The sequence below is a fragment of the Phaethon aethereus genome, assembly GCF_964289735.1.
Source record: "Phaethon aethereus genome assembly, chromosome: 19".
In the NCBI taxonomy this organism is placed as follows: Eukaryota; Metazoa; Chordata; class Aves; order Phaethontiformes; family Phaethontidae; genus Phaethon; species Phaethon aethereus.
The window spans coordinates 4,770,731-4,794,049 of NC_138595.1; the positions used below are offsets into that span (position 1 = coordinate 4,770,731).

The 23,319-nt window shown below is 37.4% G+C and overlaps 1 protein-coding gene across 1 annotated transcript in view; it reads left to right on the forward strand.

Annotated features, from left to right (window-relative positions):
• Positions 1–23,319, forward strand: part of NCOR1 (nuclear receptor corepressor 1) — a 58,937-nt gene that overhangs the window by 15,794 nt on the left and 19,824 nt on the right. The window contains exons 10-24 of the mRNA XM_082008725.1: positions 480–570; positions 1,091–1,269; positions 1,741–1,795; positions 2,600–2,698; positions 9,174–9,304; positions 9,830–10,047; positions 11,764–11,826; positions 12,514–12,653; positions 13,406–13,532; positions 14,973–15,528; positions 17,503–17,632; positions 17,930–18,125; positions 22,099–22,259; positions 22,655–22,775; positions 22,874–22,975. Coding sequence (XP_081864851.1) covers positions 480–570; positions 1,091–1,269; positions 1,741–1,795; positions 2,600–2,698; positions 9,174–9,304; positions 9,830–10,047; positions 11,764–11,826; positions 12,514–12,653; positions 13,406–13,532; positions 14,973–15,528; positions 17,503–17,632; positions 17,930–18,125; positions 22,099–22,259; positions 22,655–22,775; positions 22,874–22,975 — 2,369 coding nt within the window. The remainder of the gene's footprint in view (positions 1–479; positions 571–1,090; positions 1,270–1,740; positions 1,796–2,599; positions 2,699–9,173; positions 9,305–9,829; positions 10,048–11,763; positions 11,827–12,513; positions 12,654–13,405; positions 13,533–14,972; positions 15,529–17,502; positions 17,633–17,929; positions 18,126–22,098; positions 22,260–22,654; positions 22,776–22,873; positions 22,976–23,319) is intronic.

A 23,319-nucleotide genomic window follows, 5' to 3' on the forward strand; every position in this document is an offset into this window, starting at 1 on the left:
TGTTCCTTTGTTGTAATGAATCTCAGTGCTGTATTAGTAACTTGACCAAACTGATGAAAAGCAATTTTAATGTGCTTTTTTCTATTAATTTTTTTTAAAAGGTTGTCTTTCACAGTGTATCAGTTGTACTAATTAAGATGATGATTTCTGTGCCACTGATGAACATACTCAGCAGAAGCCTATTAATATACCTAAAACACCTACTTGCAATGGAATCAGTGGTTAACACTGATTTTTAACATTTTTTGATGTTGAATCAAGCATGCCCTTCCTGCTGAGCCTTGCAAATTCACCTGTAAAACTGAGCAGTTGTTTGAAATTGCAGTACAGGAACAGAGTTTGTACTCTGACACCCCACTAATTTGGGAGACTGGTAACAGTATTTCAAAGAATTTTGAAGGCTGTCGTTGTGTACAAAAACTGAAAATATAGCTATTTTCGACTTTATCCTTACTACTTCTGTTTTCCTCTGATTCTAGAGTTGGTCAAAGAGGGGCTGGACTTTCAGCAACTATTGCTAGAAGTGAACATGAGATTTCTGAAATCATTGATGGACTTTCTGAGCAGGAGGTGAGGATATTGTCTGTACTTTGCTAAAGCACAGCAAATGAGTCAATATACTCTTACTGGCAGTGAAAGGTCTCTTTCAGAGGGCTTGTTTTTTTGATAAGAGAAACCTCTTTGGGTTCTTTGAGAGAGTCTATGTGAAGTTTGGAATGAAAAAGGTCTTACAAATACTTTTCTTCAAGGGTTATGGTTCCTGATTGTGTCTGTCCTAGATTTTTCTCATGTGTCTGTTCATTGCAGTTTTTTACAGCTCTAACAAACGTGTGAAAACTCTTCCTTTCTAAAACACTGCACCTTTTTAGTTTGTCGTCATTTGCGACAATATTTCCTTTAGCTGACTGTCTAAATGGTCATTGGGACAGTGACAACTTCTAGAAGAGTTAAGAAGTGAACAAAAAGAAGTTTCAAACCAACTGTGAATGTATACTGTGGTGGAGCTTTAAAGAGTTGTGTAATTCAAGAACTGCAAACATTGTAGCAACTTTTTGTGTTCTTTACTTTTTCTTTTATTCTTTGCCTGTAGAATAATGAAAAACAAATGCGTCAGCTCTCTGTCATTCCTCCCATGATGTTTGATGCGGAACAAAGACGAGTGAAGTTTATTAATATGAATGGTCTGATGGAGGATCCCATGAAAGTTTATAAAGACAGACAGTTCATGAATGTCTGGACCGACCATGAGAAAGAGATTTTTAAAGAAAAGTAATGGGCTTCCTTATCTTTTATTTTTATTACGTTGCAAATGACAGTTAAATACCTAACCCCACAGTAAACATCAGTTAAACTGTGAATGCTGAAGCTTTTGTGCAGTAATATTCAATATGTTCTTAGTTGGATGAATGAAACATTGCAAAAGCTTTAGACTTCTTCACTTATTCTTCAACTGAGCAGGCTCAGATGCCTTTAGTCCTTAGATAAGAAATTATCTTAAAAATACTTTAGTTCCATGATAAGATTAAAATAAGAGTAGATATATGATCTCATTATATCAACTTATAGCTAATTTAAAGTGCTTAGTTCTAAATTTGCATAATTTGAAAACTGGGGTTTTTAGACTAGCTTCAATTATATAAATCAAAGGCTAGCTGATGGAACAGGTTGTTTGGAAGACTTCTTTGCTTATTTGATCATGAATTATGTGGTTAAACTTAAATAATTTTTTATTTATAAAAGGTTTGTCCAACATCCCAAGAACTTTGGTCTAATTGCTTCCTACCTGGAACGAAAGGTAAGACCTTTTTTAATATAAGTAGAGCCTAGGGTGGAATCCCTAACTTTCCAAATGCTAGTCATTTATCCCAGCATCATTTTCTTTTCCTGGAAAAAATTGTAAGTCCAAAAAAAGTTACTGCTTTGACAGGATTTTATAGTATGTGATCAGTAACACAATTAGTGCATGCAAACATCTAACAAAAGTTAGGGAAATGACACCATTGCCAACGATAAAAGAAACTGGAACTTCATTTAGTTTTCATCTTATTTTCTTTTTGAAGCAGGTAAGCTCCTTTAACTACCTCACTGTTTAGATAAGGGCATAATTGTCTCTGCTGAGCCACTGTGCTAACTCTTAAGAAATCTTGCTACCAACTTTCAAGTTAGTGGGATCCTACTGCTGGCTGAATTAGTCTTTAGAACTAATTTTAGTCTTCAGAACGGATTTTGCAGAACTGATGTATGAAGTAATGGAGATTTAGGATTTGCTAAGACTTACAACAGAATCTTGAATACGTACAGCTATTATGACAAATAGAAGCTTTCAAACTTGCAAATTGTCTAGATGAAATCATGCAGGCTGAAGTAGCTGAGGGGTATTATAAATACATGAGACTTGCATTTAACACTACAATTTTATGCATAGTTATATTGTTATATTTGCATGTCAATTCACTTCCCTGCTGAGCAAACAAATCTAATAGAGTTTTGTTTTAGTCTAGGGGCTCAATAGCTTAAGTGTTGAGAGAAATTAAATACTAAAACCATAATTTTTTTAAAGCAGCAAAACCTAATTCTTTTTTTTGCTTTTTCACTTTAGAATGTTCCCGACTGTGTATTATATTATTACTTGACCAAGAAAAATGAAAATTATAAAGCCCTTGTGCGAAGGAATTATGGTAAACGCAGAGGAAGAAACCAGGTATCTTAAATTTATTTGTCACCTGAATATTGTTATTTTATTGTCATACTATCCAATACAGCCAGTATGTTATATGCATAAGGGGGTGGGAGGGAAAGAAAAATAATTTCTTTTTCTTTACTGCATTTTTGTCCTTTTAAAACTTAAGGAATCCTGACTTCAAGGGTGTTATTGGTTAGTTTGTTTTTAATTCTGTGGAATATCTTCTTCCTTTGCACATTTCTGATTTTTTAATTTTTCCTAATATGACAATTAATTTTATTTGAGGACCCTGCCGTAGATTGAAGTCAAATCCATCATTAAATGCTATGTCGGAGCCAAGAAATTAGGTTTAGCATGAGACTTGCGGTGGAAAATGTATAACCACTTCAATAATACCAACGTTTGTAAAACAGCAGAAATTAATAGTAATCTTTATTTGGTGATCAGGCTCAAAGTCAAACTAGAACTTAATAGCCAGAAGAAAGAGACCAATTTAATGCATGCAAATAAAAAATTCTGCTGATTCAGGAAGTATTCTTCTGGAAGTTTTGGATGTCTTTGGAGGGGAAAAGAACAGCATATTATGTACAAAAAGCATATAAATACTTCTGCTAGACTACCAGGGTTAATGTGTGTATTGGAAAACAAAAAAAAATACGGTTAAGAAACAGCTATTTAGGAAGTACTGAAAATAGAATAAAAGATATGTCAGTGACGAGGTTAGGAAGGAGGGTCATATATGAAATAAAATACATGAACAGAGTACTAGATGTAACAACCAAGCCTGCAGTATTTTGAGTTTGTATCCTTAAAATGAGCTTAACAGTTGGAAACTGATATAGGTACAATGTGCCAAAGAAATACCCAGTGCTTTGTTGTAACTGAAGCTTGATGGGGCGGGAGGGTCCTCTCAAATACGGGATTTTAGAAATCCACAGACCTTAAAATCTGAAGACTTGTGGGTTATTGGATTTAGTCATATCTCAGCAGTGGTACTAAAAGTAAATTTATTGAGACTTCAAGGTATTGTGACTGCAGAAATCTGTATTGAACTGCAAAAGAAAAAAGTTCTCTGAGAGTCCCAGCAAATACATTTTTTATATAAAGGAAAGTTGCTCCAAACAGCTCCAGTTGATAAATTGATCCTGTTTGCTAGAAATGGTCATCGTGTTGTGCTTCTATGGTGCTGTTGTACTTAAACCTTTTGAATTATGGTCTGGTGTTCTAAGAGAAGAGGTAGTGTCGCAGAAGACTTACTTGTCTGTACCCCACAAAATATGGATCGCTTGGGATAAGGTCATTTTCATTATGCACAGGATTCAGTTAGAGCTTCTACTTTGACTAATTGTGACCTGCTGTAATGGGAGAAAATACTGGAAAAATCCTGTATTTTGCCAGAACTTCTGTTAGACTTTCTAAGCCTAGTAATGCTTTTTAGTAGGAAAAGTGTACTGTTGTGTGACTAGTGATGGTGAAAGATTCCCGTTGAAGTATGGATATATGGCATATACAAAGAAGATGGAAAGAAAGATTTGTCCAAAATGTGGACAATTGCTGTGGACACTAAACACAGATAATGCTGCCATTCTAAGAGGCTCAGGTTCATATTCCAGTATAAAATGAGATTGGTGTGATCATAGTAGGTATACACATGTTGAGCAATATCTTTGCTGTATGCTGTTCTGAGAGATGAGGAGACAGAACTGGCTCAAGCTGTAATGCAATGTAACTGTAAGTTTTGAGATATTCAGAAGATCATAACTCTATATTTAAATGCCTTTCAGCATTGCTAAATTTTAGAATATTGGAACTGGTAGAATTCAAAATTTGGAGGGATTTCTCAATCTATAAATTGTTTGCTTTCTTTGGATAATGCCTATAAATGAGAGAGATTTTAGTTACCTTCTTGTACACAAGGGCATAGATTTGTGAACTTTGCTCAGTATAAAAGGAAACCCAAGGTGCTCTGCCTGACTTTGTAACTGCTTCTCTGAATACTGTTTTATATGTCAATAACTAAATATGTGAGTTGGGGCACTGAAGCTGCTGTAGTTGTTGGTTCAACTCAAATTACTCACTTTTTGAATTTTAGCCTAGTTGTATGTCTAAATTGTTAGTTGTTGATCCACATTAAGTACTACAGCAGGTCACTAAACTTTGGGCAACTGCTAGACAGTTAATGTGTGCTCTGTAGTAAGGATGCAGATAAGTTTCAGACTTTATAGATCTGAAGAATGCTGAGGTATACTTGCAAACTCAAGGAAATACTCTAAACATTCTAAATGGGAAATTCTAGCATTTTGGGAAGTTTAAATTCAGAAGTATTGTAGTTAGCATGTTTAGTAACGCTGTAGTAAGGAATTACATGGTACCAAAAATAATATTTATATTTCTTAATTTTATTAATTATTAATTAGCGACATCTATAACAGCTAGTAAAAAGAAAAACTTTAGTGTTGAACTGCCTTGCTTGCCAGAAGTTTTATCTTATGGTTGCAGAATACAATTCATCCCCCTTTTCCGTCCCACACCCCAACTTTGTTTGAAGCTGATATTTTTCATATCTCTGAAGCAACCTGAAACTTCATCGCTGAATGGCAAACACAAGGCGTGCGAGATTTACGATGTGCTCCAAGATGTGTTTATGCCAGTAACAAGTGCTTCAGCTTAAACTCTTAATAGTTCATATATTTTTGTAAATTAGAAGGCAAGCAAATGGAATATTGCTGTGGAGAAGATACTAATCATTGTAATGGTGTTGAAATCCTTCAGAGAATGTAGTGAGTACAACTTGACTTAAGTTTCAGTGGGGAGGATTTTACTTTAGAGAAGCTGAATGCTAGATGAAGGCATGTCAAGTTGTGAGACGTAAGGTTTATTGAATTCTGATACATTTTTGTCCTCAAATAGGTCTAGAAAGGCCTTTTTATGAAATGCTACCTAAACCGTTCCAGAATGCTCGCAGAAGCAACTAAACAAGTGTGTCTTAAACTAAATGCGACTTTTCAAATGAAGAGCACGTTTTGAACATGGTGCTGGAAGAAAGCATGGCTACAAGATGCTTTTGCATCTATTGTAGAGGATTCCTTAAATAACTCCTTGGAAGGAGGTTGTCTCCGAGTAAAATTTTTCATTGGAATTCGGTAGCGAAGCGGTAGTCGGTAAGGGGTGTGTTTCTGCGGTCGGGCTGCCCGGTCAGCACAACCGCGAGCCCATGGCGCGAGCCGTGTGCCTTTGCGGCAGGTGGTACGCCCCAGTGATCTGACTAGACAGAAATTTGCTGTATTTCTGCGACAGCCAATCAAGCCGAGCTCGGTGGGGATTACCTCGGGTGACCCCGGAGAGATTAGAAGGTTGTATGTGAGACGGGCAACTCTGCTGTAGGCAGTTAAAGTGGCAGAATGACACAATTTCCGGGAATAAACACGTTGCTGGGTCAGGCAGCCTCTGCTAAAGAGCTGTGTGATGTCGGTCCTGGTGTGGGTTTTGTCCTTTTGAATCGTACCCCGAGTTAAAGCCCATCCCCTTGCCTGGATAGTAAAAGTTTTAATCAACAGATGAATGTGCAGGTACGTCGCTGACCGAGGCTTCAACTGTTTTAAGGTTTGTGTTTAACCTGCACTTGACCTATTGATTATGCATGTTAAATAAATTCACTGTGACATAGAGAATCCTATTACTTGCAAAGTGTGATGTTAAGTTAGCCAGGCAAAAAGAACAGAGGATTTTCAGCAACAGTTTTGTAAATAGATTATATGTAAAATACATTATTTTTTAAAAAATATTTTTTTCTTCGGAAAATGCAGTTTTTAACTCCTTGCTTTTGAGGCCAATTTATCTAGCACAATGAAAATAATTTACCTTGGCGCGTCTGTCTGGCATCTTGCTTGAAGGAAGCTTTTGCGTAGCCAGGTAATGCCAGCATCTGAAATGCTAATAATTTGCAGCAAGATGATAGTGGTTAGTGTTTGGGTTTTCTGTTTCAGTTCATATTATTAAAATGTCAAAACCAAGTCCTTTTTATGACTATTTCCAGCCTCATTTTTGTTAGTGAAACAGTGACACCTGCTGCTACACTTACAGGAAGGTTTGTTGCTCTGTGAAAAGGAAAAGCCTGTTTTGAGCAATTTTTCAGTGGACTGTAAAATCTAGCTAACGAAGTCCTCGAGCAGCGATCTTGGAGATCTCTGTCCTTGTCTTTCCATGAATTGCCAAGTGTACTTCAGGTATTTGTTTGAAAGGTAGTGTCATATAAATATTACATGTATTTTGCTTTTCAAAGTTGACTTGCAGAGCCTAACACCCTGTAAGGAACAAGTCGGTTCTGCACACACCAGATCTGAGTGGAGAGCATCTGGGTATTGCGGGTGCTCTGAACTGGCTGACTCCGTTGACTGAGGTGGTTTGTTTAACCTGTTCAAGCCCCTTCAGTGTAAACTTCTGAGAGTGATTCCCTCTGTGTGGCCGCATCCGACTCCCTACCCTCTTACGTTCCGTAGTTTCTTATGAAAACATTTTTAAGGCAGAATTTAAACTGTAATCATGCATTTTAAATAAACTTAGGTATTTTCAGAGAGGAGGAAGAGAGCTCTTTCTTCCACTCCCCTTTCCCCTTGCCTTTAATTGTAGTCCTGCCCAGCATAACCTTGCCTGCAGCCTCAGGCTTTCTTTTCTCATTCTTCTTGTCTGGTGCCTAGCATAGAAGGCTTGGATTTTCTGTGGCACTCGGATGATGACCTTGTTGCAGATACTATGTGGTGTGAACGGGCAATATGGATTAAGATCTAGATGCTTGATGTGGGTTGCTGGCTTTTGAGGCCCATCAGGAGAATTGGTTCGTTTGCTGTTTGCTTCATGTAAGGGTTCTGAGAATTTGGGGAGTGGGCAACGTGGTTTATTTAGTGGCAGCCAACTACTGCTTCGTATTTTAGCTTGAAGAGAAAGGAATTTGCAGGTGAGCTATGGACACAGAAATTCATCAGTGTTAGAAAGCGACATGTTTTGGCCATGTGCACATACATCACTGTGGACGGCAAAAAGCAGTATTTAGGTTCCTAAGTATATTTAGGGAGAATAACAACACTAAAACGTAAGGAAATCTTTTCTGTAGCCACATTTCATAGATATTTTCTAATACATTTTTTTTTTTCTGTGTATGAGCAGTGTCATTTTTCTAATGCTTTCTTAAAACTTCACAGGGTATTTGGCTTGTCTAATGTTAGGCCATCTCTAACAGAGAGTTGGTCAGGGAATGCCAAAGTGCTTTTTTTTTTTTTTTTTTTTTGTGATAAGGAATAGCAAAAACAATGCCACAAATTTTTCTTACATTTTGTTAATTGAATTAAAAAAAAAAAAACAAACCAGTAGCTGTAAGGGACCATGCTGGTAATTCTATGTGATCACGTTAAGTAACAGAAATTCCTTCCATTAATTCCTGTTTGAAGCAGATTGTGTCTTCTGGAAAGTTTAAATAAAATTTATGTGCTTTCTAAAATGAGATGCCCTTGCACATGGTAGTCATCTGGATTGCTCTGAAAGATAAGGACCTAGAGCTCCTTAACAGGGAATGCATAAACAGTATTTTGTGCTGTTTTCCTTAGGATAACAACGGCTAATGGCAATTACTTTGTCATTTGTCAGTGCTTATGTGCTTGTAAAACTATCATCTCAATAAAGACTATGGGATGGTTGTTTGTTTTTTTTTTTTTAAATAAAAATACTATTCGGCTATAATTTTCCTTCCATAAATTCACTGGAAATGTAAGTCTAAAATTCCTGACCCAATTTTTTGAACAATTATATTTCTTAATTACTAGCGACAGTTTTGAGAAGGTGGCTTAGAGTTGGTCATCATGTTTGTGCTACCAGATCTTCCGCTTCCAAGTTGTAAGCGATCATGTTTCACTATTTTAAAATGGACAATGTTAAAAATAAAATTTGAGAGGAGTAACACGATTACTGTGCAAGATGTTGATTAGACCTCTCTAAGCACTTTTAAAACATAGCTGTTCATTTTTAGTGTGGCATGCAACAGCTCATGTATTTCTTGACACATGTACGTGTATGTTATCACCGCTGTGCTCATGCTGCAAAAGAAGCCTGTTCCTCCATGGAATTTGTAAGACAAAATACCATATTTGAATAGGACAGCTGACCAGAAGAAACATAAGAGAAAATAAATTGAGAGGTAGTGAGGATATGCAATGTGCAGTCTCTATGTATTTCTATATATTAGCTGTGTGGGGACTTCTGAAGCCTGGGAGGTAATGCCTGGAACATCGTGTTTGTTATGATTTCAGGGTGCAGATAGGTGTTACAGGTTTCGGCAGGGGCGTTTTACTGTTATGTTGACCCGTGTGCAGTGACTGTAACTTAAAATGTTATCAAGTGGGAGGTAAGGTAGCATCAGTGTTTGTGCTGCTCTGAGTACAAGTTGCTGCACCTTTGTGTGATCAAGGTGTCGTAATGTGTAAATCCCATTTTGTTTCAGCAACAAATTGCTCGTCCTTCTCAAGAAGAAAAAGTAGAAGAAAAGGTAGAAGAGGAAAAAGCAGAAAAAGCAGAGAAAAAAGAGGAGGAAAAGAAAGATGAGGAGGAAAAGGATGAGAAGGAGGAATCTAAGTAAGTATACATACTGAAAATGCACAACTCACTTTAGATTGCAAAGATCAGAACAGGATTCACATTAGCCTGACTGTGAAACCTGGACTGAAAACTGTCCTTGTTTAGGTTAGTAAACAATTTTTTTTGGCCATGCCAATTTCTCTGTCTTGCTGAACTAATCAGATGGTTGGAAAAAGCCATGGGGTTATTTTTTTGCTCATGTAATGATTTTCATATCTTGTTGGTTTGGGTGTTTTCATATGTTCTATCACAGTGTTCATATTTTCTTTGAAGTTGATAACGTCATGTATCTATGATATTCTCTAGCAGCTCTAAATTGTGGGCAGTAAGTGAATTCTGTTTCACTAAAGGCGTCTTTTGGGTTTGTGGAGGTTTTTTTTTTTTTTTGTGGTTTGGGGTTTTCTTTTTGTTGGGGTTTTGGTTTTTGGTTTTGTTTTGTTTTGTTTTTTTTTCACATATGCAGGAATATCTGCCCATAATGGCTATCTGAATGTGACTGATTTATATTTTAACTACATCCAGAGATAATACCAAAGAAAAGGACAAAACTGAAGTTGCACCAGAGGAAACAGAGGAAAGGGAGCAGGCCACTCCTAGGGGCCGAAAAACTGCCAATAGTCAAGGTCGTCGTAAGGGCAGAATCACCAGGTCAATGACAAATGAAGCTGCACAAGCAAATGCTGCTGCAGCTGCAGCCACTGAAGAACCACCACCACCTCTTCCACCTCCACCAGAACCTTGTGAGTAGCATTTGTAGGACACTCGGGGACCCATCTGCTCGTCAGGCTCTTCACTGACTTAGGGGTCTTTTCTGTGCATGCAGTGCACTTTTTTTTTTTTTCCTTCTTAGTATTGCGTCTTTATTTTTAGGTTTGCTTATAATTTTGTGACTCTGTGGTACTGTTAAACTTCACGAGTGTAACTTCATGAATAGTATATGTGTAATCAGATGACTGTTAGAACCACGTGGAGGCGGGGAAGGCATTTCCGTCTTCCTGTGATAACTACTTCTTCTGTCTTTGCGGGTTTAGTGATGGATCTGTAGAGATCCAAATGCCTTTGACACAGATTGACTGACAGGCTATAGCTCACAGATGTTATTGTTAAATAAGTAGGCCTGATATTTGAGTACTTTAGGGAGTTTCATAACCTGAAATAGATCCTAGCAAGTTGGGGTTTTTTAGTTGTTGTTTCTGCGTTAGATGGCCAGAGAATTCTTTAAAATAAAATGTTACTTTCTTGGCATGTATGGCTAGCAAAAACTGCGCTATCTCTAGCTGCATTTCTGCAAAGGCTGACAAATTTGTGGCCGTGCAGAAATAGTAGCAAACAGAATATCTTGTGGCTAGTAAATAATTATCAAGGATGGTGGGAAAGTTTGGGGTGTTTTTTTTCCTTCCTGCAGTGCTCTGCTGTGGCAAAATGTGTTGCTCCTAGCTTTTCAACTAGGTAGTTACAGTCAGCTGCTATTCCAAATTTGTAACAACTCTTTTGTTGCTCAGGTATTCTGCATATCCTAAATAAGGGGGTGAGTGGGCAAATTAGTTCTTGTTTAACTGTAAACATCAGAGATTGTGATAGACATTCTTGCTCAGTTGATATGGCAGATTTTTGTCAGCAGCTAGACTAAGGCAATAGTGGGTTTTGCTTTTGGGTTTGTTTTTTGTTTGTTTGGGGTTTTTTAAACCATTTTTGCAGGGTTTTCTGCAAAATCCAAAATAGTCTTTCAGTGGTTCAGATACTTTATAGAGTTATACTTTCATTGTTTGTTAAAGGAAGTTGTGGAAGAGTCCATGTTGCATGCTATGCATAATGGCAGACTTTATGAAAAGGAAATGGTGGCTGTTGTAGCTTAATGCCATTCAGAAATTTAAACAGAATTGTATCAAATCTGGAGAAGTAAATGAAAAGTATTTTGCGTTGAATCATAGTTAGTTTCCTGCTTGTTTTTACTTACTGTTTTTTGCTTTCTTTTATTTTTCTCTGTCCAGTAGGAGACTCTGTGAATACAAGAATAGTAGATTTCTTGATATCCACTAATCAATAAATAACCATTTCAGTCCTTTCACAGCAGTCAGTGAAATAAGATAGAAATAGTTTATAGCATGTTGGATTGCTGCTTTTAGTAGTTGATGGTAATCACTGACAGCTTAAATAAAATTTTGGTGGTAAATATTTCTAAATTACTTACAAGTTGTCTTTGACAGATAATTAATCACAGTTTTCTAGGCAGAATAGTCTTGAACAGTTTGCTCTGCTGAGATTGTGTTGGTTCCTACTGTATGTCTAACTTGGTTTAATGGAAACTGTCTGCTTGCCACTGACAAGAGCAACTTTCCCAAGTGACTTAAACAAGCCTTAATGTAAATAGAGTAGTTGATTATGGGTTGCATGATTGGTGCCATAATAGTGAAGCCTGGTCTTTTCTCTGATCAGTGTCTTTGTTTCTCTTTCAGCTTCTGCAGAGCCTGTGGAGACATCCCGCTGGACAGAAGAAGAAATGGAAGTTGCTAAGAAAGGTAAACCTTGTAAAGCTTTTGACTGACTTCTGAATACTTGTATTTACAAAATTACAACAACTTACTGAATTACTCAATATGAGTGCTGTGATTTTTTTTTTTTTTTTTTGCAACACTATGCTAAATGAATAATTTGAAAATTGCCTTTAAAAAAAAAAATAGCAAACATCTTTAACAGACAAAATAATTTTTTTGAGACTCACGTTGACTTTTTTTGTACAGGCTACTTAGAAATGTTTGATGTTATACTTGGCCCACAGAGGCCTGTGAAACAAATGTGAAGGTGTGTGTGTTGTACGTAAATTTTCAAAGTGTTTATAAGTTACAAAAATTCCTTTTGTATAAGACATTCTTTTCATAGAAAAGCTAATGTGGTTTATAACTTGTCTGTTCCTTTGGCAGATACTTTTACCTGTAAATTTTATGCATAAAATCAACATTTTAGTAGAGGTGTTACATATTTGCAACAGTAAAGAGTTAAGTTTGAAGGCTTCATTTTTTTCACCCCATAAGTATTTATCAAATACATTGTCATAGTGAGGGTTCTCTTAAGAACACCAGTAATTCTGTATCTTACCGTACAATGGTAAGATGCCCATAGGCATTGTTGTTCCATTTATTTGGGTTTAGATAGCTGAATTAGTAAATATTTATCATAGTAAATATTGTTCCCATACGTTTGAACAGGCCTAGTGGAACATGGACGAAACTGGGCAGCAATTGCCAAAATGGTTGGGACAAAAAGTGAAGCTCAGTGTAAGAACTTCTACTTCAACTATAAAAGGAGACACAACCTGGACAGCCTCCTCCAACAGCACAAACAAAAGGTAAGTGCGGTGGGCACTGAGTATTTTGCAGGGGAAAACTTGGCATCTTTCTGAAGTCATTCATCACGCTTCACTAAAACTGTTTTGCAGTGACCACTTGTTTCCTTTTCTACTTGTTTTTGTGTTGTGACATAAAACTCCTGGAAAAGGCGGCTGATACTCACTGACCTGTGATACTAATCAGTTCTTGCCTAAAATGCAATAGAAAAGTTTCTATCAGATAGAACACTCAAGCCTGAAGAATTCCTTAGTGCTCTGAAAACCACATTCCGTTCCTTATCAGTAGACCAGCAACTAGAGAAGTTCAGGTTCATCACTGTAGAACGGTTACCTTGAAACACAATAAGCAATAACCTTATAAAACAGAGCAAGAGAATTGGTAGCAGACCAGGAACTGAAAGATTTGGAGCATCTAAAGTAGAATCCTGAGTGTTGGAATCCTCTAAACTGTGGTGTTATCCTAGTCTTCTCTCACTGAAGTGAAGAGCATGAGTGTCTTTGTTTTGCTGCAGTAGTTCTGTTGTCACCCAAACATATCTTGAGACAGTGGTTTGTTCTCAAACTTATTTTTCATCAAGAGCAGCAACAGCTAGCCTGAAGTTGAAAGAGTGTGGTGTGCCCATGTGAATGAATCTGCTAAATAGATAATCTCTGCCTTTCATTTCAACCTCAGATTGATAAATGAGAATGCATGTAAAAGGAAATAATACTTGCAAATTTTCAGTCCAATGTAAATGCCGTGTCTTTATCAGTCTTCACGAAGGCCCCGTGAAGAGCGAGATGTATCACAATGTGAGAGTGTAGCTTCAACTGTGTCAGCTCAGGAGGATGAAGATATTGAAGCATCTAATGAAGAGGAGAATCCAGAAGACAGTGAAGGTAACTTTTCTGGGAAGGAAATTTGTGTATGCGCAGAAAGGGATGTATGTTTTGTGCCAATTACATGCTCAGAAAGCTGTGTTTCACTTCATAATGTAGTACTCAAATACTATATCTTAGATTTTATCGATTAGAACTCAATTCACTAGTTGTGTGTGGAGGGGGAAAAAAATGTAAGGCTCTCTTGAGCAGCCTTAAGATGTTATTCCTTACTATTTTGAGATGCTTTGACTATGCTGTTTTCTAAAGGATAAAATGAGAGCACCTGGTCAAAAAATTGTGCATGTTGAAACAAGTTGAATCAAAAATATGTAGCCTTTGCTAGTTAATAGTCTCAGTAAAGTTTCAGACAGGCAAATTTAAGTGTTGGGTTTTTTTAAATGTGTTCATTGCAACTGCTAATAATTATAGGCACTCAACATCAGTCAGTTTTGGCCAGCCTTTTGTGAAGCTATAAGCAATAGAATTAATATGAATTAGAGAATATGACTATGTGTTAGGGTTTTGGTTGTTTTGGGATTTTTTTTCTTTGGGGTTCGTTTGTTTTAAGCTGCAGTGTGTGTGTGTGTAATTCAGCAAATTGTCCATTGCTATGACAAGTCAAAATTAATGACTTGTTTTACAGTTGGGTAGGTTAAAATTGATGGATCCTTATTGCATCTATTTGTTTACCAAAAGTTCTTAAAATATTGACGTAGTTCTAAGGAATGAAGATTCTTATCAGAAGATAAGACTTGACTATAACATCTGTGTTCTAGATGTTGCCATAGTTTTTCATAAATGTTTTTATTTTATTTATCTAAAAGCTATTTATAATATAATGGAGTTTGTGAAAGAGGAAGAAGATTCTTTACTGCAAGAATCAATACGCTTCTATAACTGGTATCCAGCTGCTGATGCTGTTACCACTTTTCATAGAGCAAAGATGACATTTTCAAGAAAATAATCGTGATTCCCAAAGGGAGTAAACTAGAACTGTTAACTTACAGCAAGAATTGCAGATGAGCATGTCTATAAAATGTGACCGATTTTTCACGTTTACGTGATCAGTGTTTTGCCACTTCAGCCAGTAATGCTTCTCAAACATATTAGTTTAAATCATTAAAGCTGTGCCTTCAACTGTGAATGTTTACTCTAATCTCATAGTAAATATATGGAAGTACCAAATCTCTGACACTTGCACAGGAGTTTACTTGGCTGGCTCTCTATAAGATCAGAGCTAGCTAGGTATTCTTATTTCTATAATTCCAGGCTCCCTCCTTAACCTGTATCTGCTGAGTTTTGGTTACTATCCCTTTGTGAGTCAATTATTCAGGGCAATTGTCGTCTTGTGTTTTGGGACAGCAGACATATATTTGATTATTCTAAAGAAGCAGTTCATCGAAGCCTAGTTAGATCTCATTAATGTTGAACCTTTATGTCAAAACTTTTTTTCCCTAGGTGGTGAAAATAGTTCTGATACAGAAAGTGCTCCATCTCCAACTCCAGCAGAACCTGCTAAAACAAGTGAAGAAACTCCATCTGAGAGTGCTGCTTCAAAAGGAACCACTGAGGCAACAACAGAACAAGAATCTACCATTAAACCTGCAACCAGCACATCTCCCTCCTTAACAGCCCAAAGCATATCAACAGTTGAAAGTCAGAACCCTGAGCCACAGGTTAAGGAAGAAATAAATAATGAGGCAGAAGAGCCTATGGAGGTTGACAGTAGAAGCCATCCAGTTGAAGCTAAGCCTGTGATTACTCTTCCAGTACATACCAAAGTAGAACCCATAGAGACTGAAATGAGGCTACCAGAGAACATTCAAGTGAAAATAGAGAGCGATACCAAAGAGAGAGAGATGGAGAAACCCAAGGAAAAGTCAGAACCAGAGGAAATGGACTATAGTCTGTCACAGCAAGTTAATACAGCAAGACAGGAATCCCATTCAGATAATGACTCGAGTGCCACCTGTAGTGCTGATGAGGAAGTTGATGGAGAACCTGACAGACAAGGGTGAGTTTAATTGTTTAACATTCACATATTGACACTGTTAAGAAGTTGTTTAGTAGCAACATTTTTGTTATGAGTTTCTACTCATAGGGAAGGAATTTCTAAAGAGTCTTTGCTGGAAGTGCAACAGAGGGAACTGTTGATTTAAAATTTTGACGAAAAGTCAAAAGAAGGGCCTTCTAAGGCAGGGTCAGGCAAAATTACATGGTGATAGACTGACTACATAGGTAGCTAACTAGCACAACTACCTGGAAAGCTAGAGAATGAGAGAAATCAGGCCATTTGGGATCTGTTCAGAGAACTGGAATTGTGTTAAACAATTATCTGGAAAGGACAGCATCTTAGTGAAACAATGAAAATTTTCCAAAGCAAGAAAAGAGATTGCTGCTCCTGGAATGAGTTTCCCTGATAAGTAGCTCTGTGGTACTTCTGTTAGGGAGAGGAGGATCTGACTGCTGCAGGATTTTCTGATACACACTGATTTAAAAATTGGTGACCAACTGAAAAAAAAAAAGTAAGTAATGTGGGGAATTGTGTAAATGCCCCCATCTATACACGAAGAAACTCAACAGTGATTGTATAGCTGTGTAGATCTGTGCTGAAGTTCTTTGCTTTGGTTTTGTTAGTTTGTTGCTTTTACACAATAGTTAAGAACAAATCTACACATTCAGAAATAGATTAGGAATATTTTTTAATAGGGTGATTAGTTAGTGTGGGGTAGTATGTGGGCTGTCCATTCCCTTTGGTGAAAAACTGTTTGAATGTAGAGACAAAAATTTGGAGATGGAGTTGTTTTAATTGATTCTGGCACTCTCAAACTCAGTTTAGTAGAATGCACCCAAAGCTCCTTGAATTTGACAGGGAAAACAGCCTGAATATATCTTATAGTAGGAGATGAAACTTGCTGTAAAAAAATACAATAATCTAGGGGCATAAAATACGGATATTTTAGTTACCTTTTAACATTTCATGTTTATTTGGGTACAGGACTTCAAAGGTTATAGAAGCAATTACTGTCATTGAACCATGTTGTATCTATCAGTAGAACTGAATCTCTTGAAAGCTATTAATAATAGAATAGTGGCAGTATTTCTTACTCTTATCAGTAAGTGTCCGTAAATTAACGGGCAAGTGTCCTGAGAAATGGATGACCTCTTTCTCCAAAGTGTACAATGTCTTCATGCAAATATGAGTTCCTGGAAACATGGCCCTAAACACTGTGGATAATCCACATAAGTATACGGGGCTTTAAATGGACAATGCTGCATGTCTTTGGAACCATTTTATGTTTTGGGGGACAGCTGATACCACTGATGATATTTGAAGTCTTTTTTACTGTTCTGCTGGTGCAATTCCTATGTAGCCATAGTGTCGCATCGGAGCCAATGCCCCCTCCCTCCCAGTGGTCTTAATATACACACAGTACCCAGGAGAGATATTAAATGTCAAAAGTATCCAGTATCGTTGCTCTGCATGTGGTCTTCGGAAGAATGCAGTTGATGGTGTTTCTGCACTTTCCTGCCTCTTCAGACATCATCTTTCCACTTCACAAATTTATTCTTCCCACCATGTGAAAGTAATTTGTTGTATACTACTGTTTGTTTATGTCCTGTGGACTAAATATATCTAGTGTTTCTTATCTATTTATTTCAAAGCATTCTTTATAAAGAGGGTTGTATTCTTGCAGTACTGTGCATATAGAAACAGCATACGTAAATTTCTGGTATTGGAGGTCCTGAACATTTCTTTTGGTATTTCTGCGTATTATAAAAATAAAGCAGTGTCTGTTGTGTATTCTACCAGGTGTGCTGTGGGACAAAACACAACATGGTTCTGATTTTACAGCTCTTTGTCCAGTGTGTTAAATGTGTTGGGTTTTTGAAGTTGAGAGGCATACTTTTGACTGTAAATTTTTTACGATGTTTAATCTTGCTCTTTTGGGTGATATTTTTCCCTTCCTTCTATCTCATTTTCCAGTATCTTCAACAGGGAGTCAAAGCCCTCACTGTTAAATCCCACTGGGTCAATACTGGTGTCATCCGCAATAAAGCAAGGGCAGATGGACCTGCAACAACTTCACCACCGAGCTGCTGTCATACCACCTATGGTACGGGGTATTTTAAGTGATGTTTGAAGGAGTGTCTGTTGTCCCTAAAATTAGTTGCAACACTAACGCGGCAAAAAATGGTGAAACAAATTAAGAAATATATCATTTGCTTTACATTTGAGGGGTTAAGTAACTTAAGTACAAATATGCAAGTAATAGCTTAAAAACAGTTGTGGACTGTTTGAAACACTCATACACAGAATGCAGCTGCTGCAGTGGAGGCAATTGAGCAAGGTAGTTGCTTTAGTAAGTACCTGTATTGATGTACCTGATGTTAACACTGTCCCCTCCTTGTAGGTTTCTTGCAGTCCCTGTACTGTTCCTGTTGGAACACCAGTGAGTGGTTATGCGCTGTATCAACGGCACATAAAAGCAATGCATGAATCGGCACTGCTGGAGGAGCAACGCCAGAGGCAAGAGCAGCTGGATATGGAGTATCGAAGTGCTGTAAGCCCTTGTGGCACTTCAAAGAGCCCTAATGTTGAGTGGGAAGGTAGGCATTTTCACATCTGTCATGGAAATAACACTGCATTTTACGTCAGCATGTTACACTGCTGCCTCATTTAGGAATGAAAGTTTAGTGTACTGATAATTAACTATTGCTTTCTGATGGCACTTGATGGGAGGAACCTGTCTACTACACAGGTATATAGAACTACTATACAGTATATAAAACTACTGCTGCAGTTACAGTGTGGGGAGAACTACCTTGTAGTCCACTTTGATAAGGCAGAAAAACTGGCTCCATTTGGGTGAAATCCAAAAATGAGTTGTTCCTATAGAGAGAGATTCAGAAAGATTAGGCGTGCAGGTGAGAGGACCCAGATATCTGAGTGTTCTGGGGGAGCCCCTTTCAGAAGCTTAAGGTAAAGGTGGGAGAGAATTGCTGAAGAAGTACAATTAAGAGGTGTGTTTTACTGCACTGGAGTACATACATGGACACTGAGCCCTGGAGTAGGGCACAGAAGTATGGTAGAACTGTCACGCTCTAGCCTGTCTCTCCGCAGAAGGGCTGTGTGAAAGGTTCTTTCTCTTGGGAATATGATGGTTGGTTGCTTTTGTATATATACAGAGGATACTTGGAGGCAGGGTTTGAACTGAACTCTGGGATTTGGACCTGTGTTTCCTGAATGTGGCTCTTGGTGTGACCTTCAGTACAGAACAAGGCTAAAACTGCTCACAGAACCTGTCAGGGTGACTAAGTAAGGACATGTCTGTTACCGTTGCTGGTTACAGGAAAGGAATTCAGAAGGATAGTGTGTATGTTATGTCATCCAAATTGCTGCTTAAGAGCCAAAGGGTGTATTTATTAACTTTCATTACACAGTCATATTATGCTTTCTCTCTTGTGTGTACTGGCGATATTTTTGTTCTTTGAACTGAAATTATTTTAATTCTATCAGCAGTATGCAAATTACAAACAGCTTAGTAGAAGATTTTGGGTATTTTTGTGCAAGAAAAGCATATCCTGTGGGATGCCCAGTTCTGTACTAAGCATGTAACTTTTACCTCTAAATACTCAACTTTCTTAACCAGAAAAGGAGTAGGTCCAGAAGCTGTACATTGTAACAAGGAAATAAACTGAGTGAGATTAATGTGCTGAATGTTACAGTGTTAGAGAGATCATCACAGATGCATGATTCTGCGTTCTTAGATTTTTATATCCTCATGCATTGTCTCTGTTGTCTCCACATTATTAGCAGCATAAACTATCATGTTCTTTGAAACTTGAGTGTTCTGTATTTAACATGCATAACAATTTTAAATTATGTTATGGAAAGGCTTCATCTTAATTACTTTTACCTAAGTAAAATGAAAGAAAACCATTTTTTTTCCTGTTAAAATAGCGAGAAGGGAGCTTGTAGGTTGGGAGGGGAGGGTAAGATTGTGGTTTTTGGAAGTTGCTTCTTTAGGTAGAAAGTCTGGGGTTGCTTATAAGTACCATTTAACTAAAATACTACCTGAATAACTCTTGGCATTGGCAGTACAGTATTATGAAGTGTGGGAAAGTTCTAGTGTGAAATGTCTGCCAGCAAAAATCAAGGTGGTTACAGAGAGGGCGGGATACTATGGTTAATGTAAACGGATTCTACAAGCCTGGACATCTTAACAAAACCAGACGGGGCTGAGATGTCATCAGATCATTACAACAGCTACTTCTGAAGATATACTGTGCATATGAAGCTTGTCCACCAGCTCCTGTATGCAGCAGAGAGCCCGCAGTCTAAGAACCTTGCATTGCATACATCAGAACACTGCCTGCGTTGTGGGATTGGCATATAAGTCTGGCTGAACTTGCGTGTAAACCTGGCTGATGCACAGGATTTTGAAAGGAATCTTCTTTAAATGAAATATTTTTCAATAGTAGAGCTTTTCCTTGAAGGACCTAAAGGATCCAGACACTGTTTTTCACATATAGAAAGTTTTTTGAATCTTCAGATATAGAAGTACAGATATAAGAACATATTAAATTAAGCTGTACCTTAATACTGCTTTTTAATTGAAACATTTGTACCTGATGACTACATCTGACATTGGAGTAGGCCATTTGTTAAAATTGTGCTGTAAACTGGGCCCGCAGTCTAAGAACCTTGCATTGCATACAGCAGAACACTGCCTGCGTTGTGGGGCACCTTGTCAAACTAAAGGGCCTGTTGTTGAATTGGCTTATGACAACCTGCGCAATACTTTATCATGAAATAAAATAGTAAAGATCTTTAGAAAGCTATTATGGGATGACTAGTGCCATCTTTCTTTGACTACAGGGGTTAAAGATGTCATTTCACAGCTGCAGTAGACTTGTTCTGGCTTGTAATTTTGGATACTTAAATTGTCCATTGCCAAGGAAAAGTAATTTGTAAAGTTCTGGTACTGGGTTTTTCATTTTCTGAATTCAGTAAAAATATGTTTTCCCTTTAAACACCATTGATGGGCAATATTGGTATTTGAAATTTGATTTGTAACTTCTCTGGGCAAGCAAACAAGTAAGGGAGGCTTTTTTTCTGGTGGGATTGGCATATAAGTCTGGCTGAACTTGCGTGTAAACCTGGCTGATGCACAGGATTTTGAAAGGAATCTTCTTTAAATGAAATATTTTTCAATAGTAGAGCTTTTCCTTGAAGGACCTAAAGGATCCAGACACTGTTTTTCACATATAGAAAGTTTTTTGAATCTTCGGATATAGAAGTACAGATATAAGAACATATTAAATTAAGCTGTACCTTAATACTGCGTTTTAATTGAAACATTTGTACCTGATGACTACATCTGACATTGGAGTAGGCCATTTGTTAAAATTGTGCTGTAAACTGGGCCTTTTGACTTTAATTTCTAATCCAAGTTTCTTTTCTTTCTTATAACTTTAACCTTCACAGGAAAACCAGTGGCCTATATGCCTTATGCTGAGGTCAAGCGAGCAATAGAACAGGAAGCACAAGTGCAAAATACAGCAACAAGGTCAGCATCACCATACAGGCTATCTCCAAGAGAAGTCAACAAAGCCTCTCCTCAGCCTGATATGAATGCAGCTCGCTATAGTGTCCCACCAGGTAAATATTTTGTTAACGTGTCATAGCGATATGTCGTCTTCCTTTGGAAGCTGTCCTTCTGTGACCTGATGTAGTTTCAAATTACTCTGTAAATACTTTGTGAATTAACAAAGGAAGAAAATAGATTGTTTTCTGTGTGTGCATGTAAGAAGGTACTTGGTATTTTTCTACCTCCAGATAAGTTGTATTTTTGTTCTTGATTGCTGCATCAACTGCATAACATGTATTTTATTAAGCAAATAGCATGACCTGAAAAGTGTTATAACAGCATAGGGAGGAAGCCACCAAGAGTTTTTAATCTTGTACCATTATATTCATGGGTGGCCTTTCTTACGAAGGGGGGAGTTGAGGAAGAGAGAAAGCTGCTGTTATCCTTGGCATTAGCTTCTGACTGTAATTGCTTAATATTATCGACTGAATGTTTTATAGAACAGTGCAATAACTGACAAATCTTAATTCTGAAACTTGGATTATTGCTTTTCCCTTCAGAGTATAATGTCATGCTAAGAAAAGACAAAATCGGGGAAGCTTAGATTATACTTGGCTCAGTTGCATTCCATTTAAAGTATAAGAACTTTCTTTAAAAACAGGAAAACAACAAAAAACTTGAATGTACCCTGGGTCCTATTTTTAAAAGCTTAGTTTTCAGAGTCTGCAATTCTACAGTGCAGCTTTTGCCGTTTCTTTTTGAACTTCGATGTAAGGTTAGAAATTCTCCATTCAGTTTCTATGCGTAACATACACTTGGACATAGTGAATTTCAGTTTTAAACACAGCTTAGATAGCTTTTGGGTATTGTGAGGCAATTCCCATCAGAAATTGTCAGATGAACCATGCTATTTCTGTTGTTCTTATCTTTCTAACAACTAGTAGAGCTGAAACAGACTGTAATGTTTAATGTACAAATTTCCCCCCAAGTTCTCCAGCCAGCACCTCACCAAGTAATAACCAATATACCTGAAGGAGTCCGCCTTCCAACAACCAGACCCACCAGACCACCACCACCACTCATTCCATCTTCCAAAACAAGTGTACCATCAGAAAAACCTTCCTTCATCATGGGAGGCTCAATCTCACAAGTAAGAAATTACTATTTGAAAATCTGTGCTTACATCAAGTTTTTTGTCCTTTCACCAACCTTCAACATCTTGTACTTGGTTATGTGTTCACAGCATTAACACTTAAGACCTATACATGCCACCTCTAAAAGTCCAGGAATTACAGGTGCCTTATAAAATGGAACATGTTGCAGTTATTTACATTTAGTAAGTTGAGGGTGTCCAGTTTGGATGAACTGCATCTCCAAACTAACAGTGACACTACACTCCTGGTGTTCTGCACTTTGATACTTTGCAGTGATGTACTGTAGCATTTTAAGATAGGATCATAGTAGTATTAGCATTCTCCTTTAAACATAGATGTGAATCTTCATTCCAGAAACAAGAATTAACATATAATATATTTGTTCTTTCAGGGAACACCTGGCACTTACTTAACATCCCATAGTCAAGCTTCCTACACCCAGGAAACTGCAAAGCCATCGGTGGGTTCTATATCTCTTGGGCTGCCAAGGCAGCAGGAGTCGGCCAAATCTGGTAAGAAAAGAAAAGCTGACGTGTTTTATATAGACTATTTAATGACTCATAATTAAAGAAGAAAAAAAACCACCAACCTTCTTCTTTTTCCTGGATAGCTTCCCTGCCCTATATCAAACAAGAAGAATTCTCACCCAGAAGTCAGAATTCCCAACCTGAGGGACTCCTGGTCAGGGCACAACATGAAAGTGTTGTTCGAGGTAAAGAAAGCCGTACAGATTAAGAAACTTTGCCAGAGCCTGAGGAAACTGAGAGAATTAACTTCTAGAGCTCAAACTGCTGAAGTGTTATTTTTAAGTATGATATGATTAATCTGCTCCCTATTTTCTGAGGCATGTGTATTTGTAACTAGCTCCTCCTGTCTGCATGTCTCATTTAAAAATGTTTGTTTCAAGGCATGCCAGTTTCAAAATTAAGTTGTTCACTAGAGCATATGCAGAGCAAGACATGTGAAATATCCAAATACATCAAAAGAAAAGAAACTAAATACCATGTATTAATGGTTTCACATGCTGTAAAAGACTCTGATAAAAGAGGGAATACT